This window comes from Monopterus albus, unplaced genomic scaffold (assembly GCF_001952655.1).
Source record: "Monopterus albus unplaced genomic scaffold, M_albus_1.0 scaffold41.1, whole genome shotgun sequence".
Classification (NCBI taxonomy): Eukaryota; Metazoa; Chordata; class Actinopteri; order Synbranchiformes; family Synbranchidae; genus Monopterus; species Monopterus albus.
The window spans coordinates 4,672,483-4,687,880 of record NW_018127921.1 but is presented as its reverse complement, the minus strand read 5'-3'; the positions used below and the strand labels follow the sequence as shown (position 1 = coordinate 4,687,880).

Here is a 15,398-nt window from a genome sequence, read left to right as displayed (position 1 = left end):
AGCTCGTACCTCTGTTTGGTAATCTGGTGCTGAGTGACAAGTTATTCCCAATCCCAGCAAATACTAGATGTATTAACATACACACAGAAAGAAAACACTTGTTGTTTTGCTGATTTCAACTTTAGCTAGTAATTAAACATCCCAACACACACAGCAAAATCATTTTCAAAAATAGTTAATTACAACATTTTGAAGCATTCTGAGAGTATATTGACTATACAAAGTGTGAACAAAACCCAGCATGAAGTGAGAACATTGTTGCCTGCCCACACAGATGCTTTCCCTCATATTGCCTAATTAGACCTCTTCTCTGGACTGTGTGGGTGTGGACATACTGTGCTCGACTGACATTTAACAACAACTACAACCTGAGCAGAAGTCCAATTTGTGAGAAAAAAAAAGTGTGACACATATGCTATACGTGCATTTTTACTTGTATTAGTGGTAACCATATCAAAATGTATATATCTGCAATGTAGTCTAGAATATAAGTATGACACAAAGCGAAAAAGACAACTAGCAAAGCAACTATGTTATCATTTTTATCCATAATCTGCTGTATCAGTTCAGGAATGCATTGGGATTGATTTTCTGACTTATCACTGTTCATTTAAACAAAGTAGATGAAACATGTATGTTCCTTTTGTGGCACATTAACGAAATAGTGTTCATAAAACGAGTCAAAGTCACAACTACAAGCAAGGCACTCTGGCTCTTGACATATAAAACTTAACACATTAGATACAAACTACACTCACCAGCCACTTTCTTAGGTACACCTGTATGCATATTCAGTGCAATACTTCCACCTTAACATCTGTGTTTATGAAGCTCAAAATGTTTCAGTTTTTGGTGAAATTGTCATAAATGTCTAAATTCAATTATATGTTTATTATTGAGGTCATAGTTAAAGGTGGTGTTGTACTGGACTATATTCAGAGGTGTCTCTATATTTTTGTCCTCCTGGCTGCATATGTAAAAGGGTCAGAATATTAGGAACACCTCTGAAATATAAACACAGATGTGAAAGCAGAGGTGTTGCACTGAACTGCATACAATTGTACGGGTGTACCTAATAAAGCGGACGGTCAGTGTATATTGCCGTTGGATAATTTTTAAGAGTGACTAGTGCTTTTCCATTATGACTGTTTAAAATGTAAACTGTCTTTCACGTAGAGGAGAGGTTACTGTACAGGTCATACTCTCTGTAGGTCAGGTACTTCTTCAGTCGCGGAGGAAAGGGGACAGCAGCCATGGCAGCAGGGTTATTCAGCACCCTGAGGCTCATGAGACCTCTGATTACTAGTCGACACAAGTGCCGCAGGGACCGTGGCTTGCCTGGGGACAAAACAACCTCTTAAATCAACCTTTTCAAATGTAACCCAGCCTTATAACATAACTTTTTTAAAGAAATGAGTGAGCAGTATTACTCAGTATGTCAGAAATCTCATCCCACTCAGGCCTCCTCTTCAGGATGCGTTTGAGGTTGCGACAGATGTTAACATGGCTGACATAATCCAGGAGGATTCTCACCACACTGCCAACCAGATGTGTCAGCCAGGACACTGACACAAAGTCACAGAACTGAAGGACAAAGTAATTTACTTTATATATTACAGTATAATATGATTAATGAATCATTTATTTATATGGATTTTATAGCAGATGAATATATGTGCCTGGCTGTATTGGCTCTTACTGAGACGATATTACGTTGACTGTAAACCTGGTAAACATGGTTATGGAGGTCCGTCCAGGTATTATTCACTTCTTCACTGTTACCATGGCTACACTGGAAACACCTGCAAGGGACATGGTTGCAGACATATTACCAGCTCTTCTGTTTTATGAGAATCAAATTTGTTAACTCTGTTTTAGTTTTCCAATAAAGAAACATACTTGTGAACTTGATATCCACTGTTAAGCAGTAGTCGCAACATGACGTGGTCCCTCAGGCAGTACTGCAGGGCTGTGGGGAAAACTGTGTTGCTGATCACTCTGAAGTAACAGTTCACATCTGCTCCATAGGACAACAACAGCTGCACCAGCTCATACCTGAACACAAAAGTCAAACTTTACTGTAAGACAGCCCTGCCACCACCATATAAACTTATGTAGCTATGAATAAAGACACACCTTTCAGATCGTATTGCAATCAGGATACATTGTAGTGGGTCCAGGTCAGTTCTTGCTCCAGCTGCCAGTAACATCTCTGCACAGGTCACATCACCACTGGAAACCGCAAAGTACAGAGCAGTTTTTCTGAGGTCGCTGTAGTTCTCTGCAACAAGATTTACAAAACATCAGTGGACAAGTTCCTTAAAACCAGCTAAAAATATAGATTTTGATTGTTGTTGCATGACCTAACTGGAAATTTTACAACTTTGGAAAAGTCCTGCTATAGCTGGTGCTCTACTCTCAGATTGTATCGTCCCCTGTACATATATGCACACATCTCTGCCTTACCAGAGATGTGTGTGTGTAGCAGGGCGTTGACATCGTATCCTGTCTGTATAAGCAAGTCCAGACACTCAACCTGTCCCCCGTCTGCTGCCGAGTGGACGGGGCTCTGGCCTGAGAGATAGATGGCTTTCTTTGTGGTGATGGGGATGAGAGTCCTCAGGGCTCTGCAGTCAGAGAGCGTGGGAGAAAAAGAGAGGGGGGAGACAAACAGGAAGAGTGTAATGGACAGAAACTGTGAAAAACAAATGCTAGAAGAAAACAGGCCATAGAGAAAAATGTTCACTGGATTGTGGTTTGAGATACAGTGTTATTCAGTGATAGAAGTGAAAAACAGTGATAAACAGAAGCCTCTTTGTGGGAATGACTACAGTGAAAACACTGCACAACTGTGAGGTGGAGAGATAGGCATGTTTCAAGCTACAGCTTGGTCAATTTGGCTGCAAAATAGGAGGAGAGGAATGTTAATTGGTTAAGCAATTTCAGGATCATCATTTTAAAACTGTGATATCATTTTGGCATGAGAATATTGCCATATCTAGCATGTAAAAATGACTGGCTGCTGTCTTAAAAACACAAAGATTAACTCACAGTATGTGTCCTTCATATGCAGCTCTGTGGATGGGCAGCTGGCAGGCATAGCTAGCCACATTTGGGTTGGCTCCATACTTCAGGAGCAGCTTGATACAGTCCAGATTCCCTGATCCAGTTGCATCATACAAGACTGTGTCCCCATTGCAGGCCTGGGTATTCACGTCACCACCTGGGTAATGTAACGGGCTGACTAGTTGGAGAGATTTTGTGGTATTCCAGCATTGTACATTTGTAACCAAAGGGCTTCTTAACACCATTTGAGCATTTTACCATGTTGTATGAGTATATCCAGCACTTCTGTGTTGCCATATTCAGCTGCGATCCCCAGAGGTGTTACCCCATGTCCATCTTGAGCACTCACTTTGGCTCCATGTCGAAGGAGCAGCATTAGAATGGCTGGACAACCCACCTGGTATGAGAAACAGGAGGCAAGGAAATAAAGAAGAAAGCAAAAACGGAGGAGGAGAAGTAATGAGATGTTGGGCTTTAACTCTCTCGTGTTCTAGCGCCTGTCATTGCTGTGCTGTTCACCTTTGCAGCTTCATGGATGGCCGTCCACTTGGTGAGACACACCTGCTCAACAAAGGCTCCACTCATTATGAGGGCTAAAACCATGTCATATGATCCCTGTCTCACTGCTGCAAAATGTAGAAAATACAAGGCGGTATTGTAAAAAGCCATGCTAATGAAGGTTTTATTATTAATGACAGAATGACAGCTTATCCTCTAGAGGAGAGGCTGTACAGCTAATGGATGGGTGGATGGATTACAGCAGTTACTGATGTTTAACAAGAATCTACAACCATGCTAGCAGCATTTAGACTGTACAGGAATAACAGTGTTTGAAGTACATACTAATGTCATCTTGCATATAATGACTATCATGTTCACCAGCTTAGTTTAGTTTGTCAGCCTCCTAACATTTTCTAATTCATCTTATATTAGGACAATATACAGCAACCAAAATTATAAACCTTTAATGTGTGTTCACAACCTGAACAGAATCTGCTTAATTAATGAATGATAATATCCATATAATCAATTCATATTGGTATTAATTTTGTATCCATACATGTTTGAATCTAACTCTGTTTAACAATATGCTGTTAATGAGGGACAAGTGACTATGTGACCGACTTGTGCTTGTGTTGAGTTTGTGTGTGTGTGCTACCGATGAGCAGAGGAGACTCGTTGCTGCTGTTGGTGTTGTGTGGTGAAGCTCCGTGCTTCAGCAGCATCTTGACATTTTCCACCATGCCAGCCTCTGCTGCCAGAGTCAGAGCTGTGTCCCCATCCTCCGTCTGCTCCTCCAATGTCAGGTCTGTGGATGTCAACACTGCTACAGAAATACCATTTAGAGTGTGGTAAAGTGGAACAAATGCACTGTCTACTGAGATTCAAACTTATATCTACCTAAATGGCTGGATCAAATCACAGATGCTAAATATTCCACTGTTACTCTTTTGCACTGAGCTCTCACCCTGCAGCACCACATGCAGGATCCCTTTCTGGGGCTGTATAGCTGCAGCATGCAAAGGTTGCCGGCCTCTTCTGTCACTCTCTCTGAAGGCAGACACACAACCTGAGAGCTCCTGCAGTGCATACACATCACCTGTGGAGACACAACCAAGACCCACACAGGATGTACACAGGGAAACATTTGTAATTCTCATGGATAACAGTGAGTTCATGCACCTGCACCCACAAAAATAAACATGTATATTTACTTGTAGGTGATTCTGCCTAATGCAACTTTACTTAATTTTGCCCATTATGCTACATGCTACATGCACATTTTCTTGTGCTAAAACAGTGAGAGTTAAATTAGAACTTACCTTTGTGAATAGCTGCCATGATCTTCATAAAGTCTTCACTGTTAGGTTCCTTTCTAATGAACAAAGGTTGAACAGTGGGTCAGACTAAATATTTTACTGTTATGTTATAGAGCTTCATAACAGTATTGGGGTGGATTACACTTAATTAATTGAATTCAGGATTTCCTGTGACTCAGGAATCTACACGTCTCTTATAGGATCTGATCACTACTCCGTCAATAAATAAGAGGAGATTACAGAGGTACTTTTGATAAGAACCCCCATCTAAAACTCAAATCATTTTGTACAAGTTAGACTCTGTCATACCTGTTTGTTTGCACTGAACATGACAGCTTGTAGGTATCTTGAATGCTCTCTTGAATGGCACACTCAATCAGTTCCTCATTTAGGGCTTCCTGATCAAAGTCCCCCATTTCTATATCAAGGAACAAAATGACAGGCATGTGCTTCCTTGCATATACTCTGCTTTCTTTGCCTGATTAATTTGTTGTAAGAAAAAAGAGCTCTGTCCCATGCAAGTAACTTATTAAAGTCACATCTGTCTGTTCTTTATGCTGTGTCCAGTGCTACAGATACTGTCTGTGACTTGTAAAGTGCTCCTGACACTTTCACATGCTTAAAATGGCATCATATTTGAGTAAAGTATAAATCTGTCAAATCTGAGATTACGCTACACAATTAGATATTTCATGTTAGTCATTTCCTCACCTCTTGATCTGAATGTGTTCCCTTGAGCACTTCAGTTCACAGCCTGTGTGTTTTTGTTTTGCAGGGTCCTGTGTCTGTCTAGGTTATATTTAGATGTGACCTGCTTCAGATGACCAGACTCAACTCAGAGTTTGCCTGTCATGTTTTCACCTCCAGCTCCAGTGAACAAAGTTACTGTGACTTCACTCAAATCATCACACATTACACATCTACACATTATATAACATAACAGTTATCTCAAATGTTAAATGTAGGACACCTGCTTCTTTTTTCTGAATCTTTTCCTTTGTGAGTGATATTGATTTGATAATGTAAATCAATTGTAAATAATGGCTTTGACATGAATTCACTTAATCAGTGTAAGTAATGAGGAGATTTTGCAACTAAACATCTGCACATCTACAGTACACATACACACTCAAGCAATTCACTAACACAAGTGTATTTTTGAGACAAAATATAAACCAAATAATATAAAATTAAATATGTAATAGATAATAATAACTAAAAATGACAATGAACCAAACAATGTGGTTGAATACCTGAACCACCCTCAGTTTAGGACCCCAAACCCACCATATCATAAAAACATTGTATTTACACTTTTGAAACAACAGCTGGGGCAATAACCTTGACATATTCTAAGCGAAATATTCCCTTGAGTGAACAAGCACCCACTTTCTCCTAACAAACAAATTGATATGTGGGAGTTTATGGAAAAAGTCTCAGACAGCGTCAGTGTGTGACACAGTGAGTCAGCCTGTAGGCGGCCTCTCTACCACGTAAAAGACTTCACCAATCTGTCTAGAGTGACAGCAGACTGCCAGCCCCATCCTCAAGTTTCACTACACGCTTGGACATCACACACATAGACACACACACACACAGAAATGAGCTCTATCTTTGAAATGAAAACACTGAATTTTATGCACTGGATTTGAGCAACCTCAGGCTCTTGCTCCATATGAGGAAGAAAGTAAGTATTATACTTTTATTTTTTGTGTTATTTACACAGCTAGTTGGTCTGATTGTGTGATGTAAATGCATATTTGTATTCAGACTAAGAATTTTCAATTTTTCTTTCTATTTGCTGAACTACTGGCATTGAAATGCAATTGTATACATTCAGAAAAGGATTTTACTGTTTGCATTGTATTTAAGAATGCCTGCTGATTTTTCATTTTTTTTCATCACAAATCAATTTCTGTGATATTTAAAAATTTACCTTAGAGTTAAAATTAAAAGCATTCATAATGAGGAAGGTTTCTTTTCAGAATTGCATTTTATTATGTTAATAGGTTCATATTAGTGCTGTACTGCTGGTGTTGCACCCATTTAAAAGGGGAGTAAAGTGAAAGGACACATGGACACCGTATGCTTTCACTCAATATACTGAATAAAAATACTAGTCCAACTGCATACTCACTTCTTTCTGCTGGCAGAAAATTTTAATGAGATCCTTTTGATGTGTATGCAGTCTGTCTGCCGAACTGGCAAATCTGAAGTCCAACAGTTCATCAAAGTGCAGCTCAATGTGTATTTGGTGTTTAAATTTGATACTTTTAAAGGTACCTAAAAGTCTTTACAGCTGTCATATACACTGTATTAGTTACTTCACACTCATGCATTTATTCCTGCACAGTGGGTCTTTTCATGTATATGATAAATGCATCCACTGTCCATATACTTTGTATTTTGGATTAGGGCTGCAACTAACAGCTAATTTCAATATTGATTAATCAGCTGACTATTTTCTTGATTAATTAATTATATTAAAAGCAATATGTTGCACACATGTTGGTTTTTTTGTGCTTAGAAATTAACCCAAACAATTAAGTCATCATCAAAATAGCTACAGATAAATTTGCATTTGATGCATTCCATTGATTCAATGACTAATCATTAATGCCATATTTTAATGAGATCACAGCCTTGCTAATGGAGGATATTTGAGATTCAAGCATTTGAGAAGTGTACTATCAAACCAATGTGAAGAATATATTTCAAACAAATATAAATAAATCCTAGTTCTTCTTTTTTATTTACATCTTGTTTTAGTTAAAAACAAGATGTGAAATTGCAACAAGATAAAATGTACTCTCCCTCCTCCCTCTACCTATACAGCAACTACTACACAAGCATAATATGCATGGACACAGAAAGAGAAAAAATAATTAATTAATTTAGGAAAACGATGGGTAGTTGAGTGTTAATTCTTTTGGAATTTGCATTGAGTTAATAAAATGTTAAAGCTATGAGGATGTCCTTGAGTGGAGTAGAATTAAGAATTAAGGGAAGTAAATTTGTCAGCATCAGGGAAAGAAAAATAAGTAATAAATGGACCACAGATAGAATGGAATCTCTCTGCCTTATTTTGTCAAGTCTGTCTAGTTTTTCAGGATGCAGGCAGCTCTGATTTCTTATCCAGTGAATGTAAGAAGGCAGTTGTGTAGATTTCCAAGCTATGAAAATACAAGGGTGTCTTTCACCTGTGTCAGTGGAAACTTAGTTCAAGCACTATAGTGTACACTGGATCCTCTTTTTGAGAAATATATCATGCATGTGTACATGCTTTTACTGTTTTGTATTCAAAAGTTTCTTAATAAGTATTAGCCAAATTTAATGTTTTAACTTGAAATGATGCACAGTTCCTACAGTTTCATTTTGTAAGTCTCCCCCAGCAGGACCATCCTCCTTGCAATAGTAACGCAATAAATACATAAATATTATGAAAAGATTAACTCAATTAATAGCTTGACAGATATTTAAAATTTGATTGGTTTATTATCTGCTTAAACAGTTTTGCTTCAGAGCCCTGTGAGTGAGGCTTCATAACAGGATTAAAGTGAGTTGAGGTTATGCTGAATTAATGCTCTGAAGTCAAACACCACTGTCATAAATTCATTGTTACACTATAATAAATACAATAGACTTTATGTGATGTTTAAATACACTGTGAGTTTTATGTTTTCCTTGTTTGCTGTTTAGATCTTGAAAGCTCCTTGTCTCCTCTTGAGTCTATTCACCAGTTTGAATATCTGCTCTGGAAAATTTGGAGTGCCAATAACTGATGATGTGAGCAAGCTGTCATTATTGGTGAGATTACTGAGTTGCTATGACACTGATTTGGTATTAACTGCTGCCAGTTTTTTATTTTTGCATATGTGCTGTAATTTAAAAAGAGACTGACATTTTTTATGTAAAAATCCTTCTCTCTCATTACCCCTATTGTAGAAGCAGAATATCCCCTCTGATTATAAGATTCCTGTTAGTTTTATTCCCAAAGAAAAGGTAGGTGCTGTAAAAACACCAATAATGAAAAAGTGAAATAGAATTGACATTTGATATAATATTGAATAATGGTTGTTAATTATTTTTAAACCTGAATTTTCAGGCTGGCAAGTGCTGGATGGTCTTAAATATCTATCCTTTGGAGCAAAGTCTTCGGAAGCTGGCCAACATGTTTGGTGCCATCTCCTCAAACAAGGACAACATAATTGTCTTTATTGCAATGCTGAAGAGTTTACGCTTTACCTTTGACCACGAGGAGCTGGTGAGCAATTTCAGTCACAATATACACTTCTGCCTGAGTGCAAACAATAACTGAATGCTGATTTATGATGTATTTGTAGTGATGTATATGCTTTGCCTTGAAATATATGCAAGATCCAGATTGTCTCATTACTTGCATGGGCTTTTTCAAAATTGTTTTCATCAAGCAGATTTTACATTTACCTTAATCAGGGTAAATAACAGGAAGATTGTGCAAATAAGCAGTACAACGCAGTTTTAGGCATGAATTTGTATATCGGTGCTTTGGACATTCAGTAACTGTTTTGCATATTTAACTGCATAACTGAGTTATTTCAGGATTGCTTGTTGTCGGTTTCCCCAGGAAACAGCGATGCAGCTCTTCCAGTGTCACTACCAGGATGCAAGCTTAATGTCTGGTCTTTACTTTGATTACATCAAGGATGTCTTGCATACAGCTGCTCAAGGAACATCCAGCTTCTCGTGCAAGCCACCGCCGTGCCTTAATTCACAACAAACACCAGGTGCGTCAGTCATTTTCATTTATATTTTTAACATGTTTTTTGTTGTGTTTTCATATATTGTGTTGTATTTATTTGTATGCTATAAACCTATTAGTGTATTTTAAAATTTATTTTACTTATGTTTTATGTCAGGACACCATTGAAAATGGAAGTTTGCTCTCAGCTGGTTTTTTTTGTTGGTTAAATGAAGGCTGATGATGATGATAAATGTATGCTGAAAAAAACTAAAGCTTAGTAGACTACTAGTGGGCAGATGTTGATTTTGGGTCAAAGACACAAAGCTACATATATGTAGTTAAAATTTTTATTTCATTTAACATCCCAAACAGGAACTAAAGGGAATATTTCTGAGAAAAAAACAACCCACCTGGAATTAATGTACCTTACTGACTCAGTAAATAAATCCTTTGGGGGTACTGGACAAGCTGCAACTGTGGTCAGTCAAATTTCAAATAACATTTCCTTCTTCCAGGGGGTCGAGAGGAGAGTCGTGAATACAGCTGGCTGAAGAGAACGCCCTTGCTTCTGGCACTCATCCCCTTCACAGCTTGTGTTGTTCTCATAGTGTGGCTGGTAAAAAAAGTGAACCATCAAATTTCCCCCTTAACTCCATATTAAGCCCTTTTATGTGTTAAAATTCATTTTCAGGTAATCAATATGACGATACAAATACAGGCAATACAATACATAAATATTTTTTGTAAGATAAACAAAATAGCCACCAAGCAGGCTGAATTGTCATCTATGTGTTCATTTTAATTTTTACTAGCAGCAGCATCAGGTCAAATTTTTAATTTGTCGAAGGTAAAACTCATGACATTCCCAGCATCAGCTCGAGCTGTATTTTGTGTTATTTGTGCTACACACTGATGATGATAGTAAATACAGGTGCTAAACATTAGCATGTTAGTCTTATCACTGTGAGCATGTTAGCATTTTGACATTAGCATTTAGCTCAATGCACTGCTCCCTCAAAGTGCTTCTAAAAACAGAAATAAAAGGCCTTTGTAAACACATTTATCTCATCATTTAGGTCGATAATTGTTTGACTCTATAAAAGGTCAATTATGGTATGAATGGCAGAAGGCATGAATAGCTTCTATACCACAATAAGCACTTACTTTAATTTCTAAGGTTTCTAAAGACTGCTCATTTTCAGTTTGGTCTTCCTGTTTCCGTCTCTTCAAGGATGAAGTTTTCTGTTGAGTGCCATGTCATAATTAGTTATTCAGAATAGAAAACATACTGGATATACTGTGTATCTGTGTTCCCCAAATTATAGTGGTTTGGTTGTTTTTGGTGATATTATTCATTATGAGAAACCTAAGACTCCAACTACAAAATGTTCTTGCTACTAAATTTTTCATCAGCTACACTGACTCTTGTGCCTTTTGGTCTCTCTGGACCAACCTAATGAAGCCTCCATGTTTTAGGGAGCACTTCCTGGATGCAATTCTTGTAATGTTAACAACTGCTCATCAAATATTCATTAGTTCTCTGAGACTTCCTTATTACCTAATGTAATGATGTCAGCTTTAGAGATTTATTATCTGTCTGTCTGTCTATCTATCTATCCATCTATCATTTGTTCATCATAGAAAACAGGACACATGAAAATAGGTCAGGCTGTGGGTGTGATTTTTTTTCTATTTCTTTTTGATTTTTAGGTCAAGTGTGGAAGCTGTTTTCCAGTGTGCACTGAAAATAGCCAAATGGCACCTTCTGACATGATCCCAACTGTGTCTGTCTCTATCCCACTTCAAACACTCACCCACACTGCTGACACTCAGCCAGCGGGCAAGATGATCCCTGAACATGAAAGTGGATGAAGCATGATTCATAAAGAGGGAAACTTCAGACAGCAGTGTAACAACTTACTCACTTGGTTGTTCTGTTATTGGTAGGAGCCTGCTGGAAAAATAAGTGTGATCTGACACTCTTCCTCTGCTTTCACTCAACTGAGTACCTGGGCCTGTGCTACAACAGACAACTCACCTGCAGTGCAAATGTGTGTAACAGAAAATTCCCCAGGCACTTCTACCACTTAACCATCCAGAGAGATTTTTTGGACCAGAGGACACACTCTCTATACAAAGGCTAGTTTGATGCCAAACTGGCTTATGAAGTACTTAAACTGTCTTGTCTTGGCTACTGTTTAACAGCATATAGCTGGCCTGTTCTGAGCAGACCATGTCAATTTATTGTTCATTCCTGCCACTCTGAATTGGTGCCATTCAGAGTTTTCTGCACTCTAATTTTGAGCTGCAGTACAAAAGGATCACTGGAGCTTTAAATCAAATTGATATCAAACTATTTGGAGGACATAATTTCATTCTGAGATGGGACTCCTGTCATTAACTTGTTGGCTGCATCTTGAAGATTACAGAGCTACACAACATTCAGCACATCCCAACAAGTACATCAGGAGTACGCAAAGAACTACAATACTATCTTGAGAATAACTGAAATGCATCAAAAGTAAAAGAGTGATTGAATAAGTTGCATTTGAGCTATTGCAGCTTGTCTTGTAATTGTTGTTGACATTATTATGATCTGTGATCTGTCACAAATTGCAAACCTGCTTGTCACAAACAGCACGCCAAGCAGTTCAACAAGAGTCCTACTTTGTGTATCAAAGATCTGACCAGATGGCAGATAGCCATCACCAGAGGCACTTTGAATCCCATCATTGTATCTCAAAGCTGTTGCCCAGTGATCTATAGCTGCTGCTTGGGCCAAAGTGAGTGTGTTCAAGTTTTTAATGCCTCATTCACTGAGTCAATCACATTCAGTCATGAGAACATGACTCCCTGAGTGTGAGTGCTGTCGTACTATATGTGTCAGAGAGAGGCAGCAAAAGACAAGACAGTTAGGACGGAGGAAAGTGAGGGAGGTAGGGATAGATGGATGGACGGATGAGCTCAGTGAGAAGCATAAGGAGGGCTTGTTCTTTCAACAAAAGAACTGGCCGTAGGCTGGAGGAAATGCCAGTTACAAACACGACTGATGTTGGCAGATCCCTATGAATCAACAGGCTAAGAATCTTTCCAGACCGCAGGCTATGTGGCCTCATCTACACAGGATAGTATTTCATCTACACAGGATAATATTTCAAATGATTTGCTTCTAAAACACATAAATGCTTATGGCTTATGTGCATTTTGCTCGTTTGTATTCATTTTTGTATTTTGTAAAAATGTGTAGTTGTACTGTATGTGAAATATTTATTTTGTTGCCAGATAAATCACATGGGTTTTAATTAACATTTCCCACAAAAGAGTGTATTTTTAAACTCCTCTTCTTTGCTGTCAAGATGTAAAGGAGGTAGGCAAAATGCTGTGAACACTCAGGGAAAATATTTCATCTCACTTTGAAAACTCACATGTTCACTGTCTGATGTCTAATGACATTCAAATGAATGCCATATGACCCACACTTTCAGTGTAATATTACAGCAATTTACTCTATTTCCATCTCTTATATGAAATGTTTACTTTATTTTGTGTTACTAAATATAAAGGGTTGTTGTTGGAAAACCAGTGAAATCCCAAAAGTCTGAATTTTTCCTTGAGACCATGTTTACAGCAAACCATTCACCTTCTGAAAGAAACAAATAACAATGGACTTGATAAACCATTCTTGGTTTTGAAGTAAAAAGTTTGGACTTTATTACCTATAAGGATCTCAAACAAAAAACAGATTCATGCAGAACACTTTCACATCATCTCCTCAGGCCCCCTGGCTGGAGATGTCATTACAAATAAACATTAAAATAAAATAAAATAAAAGCTAACAGGGTTTTTGTGAATTTTCCCATTGTTGTAGATATTAACTGCACAAATAATAACTGCACCAGTTCAGTGTTTTAGTGATTAAATTTGTAATAACAAAACTGTATATTTGGTTGTCATGATGAATCACAAGGTTAAATGCTTTTGAGCTGGATTTAGTATATTAAATTCTTTCTCATTTGATATTTGCTTACTGTTGTGCTATTAGTCCTTTATGTGTATGTACGTACATATATATATATATATATATATATATGTGTGTGTGTATGTATGAATCCCCCCCTTCGGGACGGTCTTGTATTCCTTCCTTCAAGCTCCGGTCTTCTACCAGAAGCCTGGGAGCTTGAGGGTCCTGCGCAGTATCTTAGCTGAATGCTTTATATGTGTATGTATATGTATATGTGTATGTGTGTGTGTATGTGTATGTGTGTGTGTGTGTAGTGAGTGAAAGAGAGAGAAATATAGGCTGCTCCAAAGCCCTCAACATGGCAAAAACGTCATTGACGATTAACTAAATCATAATCCATATGGCAATTCTTTTCGGTGGTTTCGTTCTTTATTTCACTTTTGAAAAAATGTAGCGCTTTTATTGTATACAAGAACATCCGCCGGAAATATTCACACTTTTGTTTTGGAAAGCCGCTACCCAGCGGTCGCCATTATTCTTCCTTGCTTGACGTTCGACAGAAAGACGGTTAAATACTTTTTAACCTTATACTGCAGTATACATTAAAACACCGTCGACCCACTTTGTGTAGTGAGTTGATTAACTCATAAATCAGCGATACATCTTGTGCAAAAAAATGGAGAAACGGTCTGATACTCAAGGTAAGTTACTAAGCTAACGTTAGCAAGCTAACAGTAGCTGCCGCTGAGAGCGCTGGTCAGAAAATAAAAGATGCAATGTAAGCCGTCTGGTGCAGCAAAGTGGCTATTTCATCAAGTCGCTGGCCAACAGACATGTCGAAAAGTCTGCTAGGTTATTTTTGGGCGCTAACCTTAGCTAACGAGCTTTAGTAAGGACCGTCTGGGGTGTTCGATTTCAATTTAAATCATACATCTTCCGGATGCACTAATCGGCCTTTAGAACGTGTACTATCACCTACGATAACTCCCATAATTTTATAGTTTACAGCCCACGTTAACTGTTTGATGTTCAAATCTAACTCTGCTGCAGTTTGGCGCTCATTCTTTTCACGACTGCACATGCAAACATGCACAATTCTAACTTCTCTGCAGCGAATTCAGGCATGTCGTTAGCACTGCAGCGCCCCCTACAGCAGCTTGTGGAACTTGCAGAACCACATGAGTGGTTGGTTGTTTGCATCAGACAGACATCCTTTGTCATATCACTAACAGAGGGAAATGTACTGTATATTGCTGGCTACCTCTATGCTGTGGACAGGCTTGGACTGAAATACAAATTCAGTAAACACAGTGTAAAGGTATTTAAGAATTGGAATAGCGTGAAATGCATATCTATGTAGAATTGAGATCCCAAATGGATATATTTGCTCATGTCATATTATGAATATAGTTGAGGCAGAGCATATGAAAGTTTTTCACAACAAATTTAATGCATTTTCATATTGTGCAGAAAGAAAAGTGCCAAAAATAAAATGTACCAGTTCCGTAAGAGATCTAGAAATCTATCAAAGATATGTGGACATACAGTGTAGTCCAATTCCTCACACAATAACAGTGCTACTAGGTTTACATATATTCTACATATCTATTCATGTTGGTATTACTTATTGTCTGTTATAGTGCACAAGTATTTAGACAACTCTACAGTATTTGCTATTATGCTTAGTCTCATCTCAGACAGTGATGAGACTAACTACAGAGAGGAGATCCAGCACCTGACAAGGTGGTGTTCAGATAACAATCTTGTCCTGAACACCAACAAGACTAAGGAAGTCATTGTGGATTATAGGAGGTCCAGGAAGACAAAA

At 38.0% G+C, this 15,398-nt stretch overlaps 3 protein-coding genes across 3 annotated transcripts in view; 2 read left to right on the top strand and 1 right to left on the bottom strand.

The window, feature by feature from the left end:
- Positions 1 to 1,168: 1,168 nt before the first annotated feature.
- Positions 1,169 to 5,302, bottom strand: asb15b (ankyrin repeat and SOCS box containing 15b). The gene is made up of 13 exons (XM_020599441.1): positions 5,196 to 5,302; positions 4,890 to 4,942; positions 4,535 to 4,666; positions 4,226 to 4,390; positions 3,586 to 3,692; positions 3,325 to 3,463; positions 3,052 to 3,223; positions 2,467 to 2,627; positions 2,137 to 2,281; positions 1,900 to 2,055; positions 1,700 to 1,802; positions 1,431 to 1,584; positions 1,169 to 1,338 (listed from the first exon to the last, which is right to left on the bottom strand). Exons 1-13 carry the CDS (start codon positions 5,300 to 5,302, stop codon positions 1,169 to 1,171), a joined length of 1,764 nt encoding a protein of 587 aa, XP_020455097.1.
- Positions 5,303 to 6,437: 1,135 nt separating this feature from the next.
- LOC109959875 (uncharacterized) lies at positions 6,438 to 13,508 on the top strand. Its single transcript, XM_020599596.1, has 7 exons — positions 6,438 to 6,573; positions 8,586 to 8,693; positions 8,832 to 8,888; positions 8,992 to 9,150; positions 9,493 to 9,652; positions 10,125 to 10,225; positions 11,320 to 13,508. Exons 1-7 carry the CDS (start codon positions 6,562 to 6,564, stop codon positions 11,479 to 11,481), a joined length of 759 nt encoding a protein of 252 aa, XP_020455252.1. The 5' UTR covers positions 6,438 to 6,561; the 3' UTR covers positions 11,482 to 13,508.
- A 540-nt stretch (positions 13,509 to 14,048) lies between these two features.
- The window catches only part of LOC109959921 (zinc finger protein 629), a 7,750-nt gene continuing 6,400 nt past the window's right edge, over positions 14,049 to 15,398 (top strand). The window contains exon 1 of the mRNA XM_020599683.1: positions 14,049 to 14,271. Coding sequence (XP_020455339.1) covers positions 14,247 to 14,271 — 25 coding nt within the window. The 5' untranslated portion in view covers positions 14,049 to 14,246. The remainder of the gene's footprint in view (positions 14,272 to 15,398) is intronic.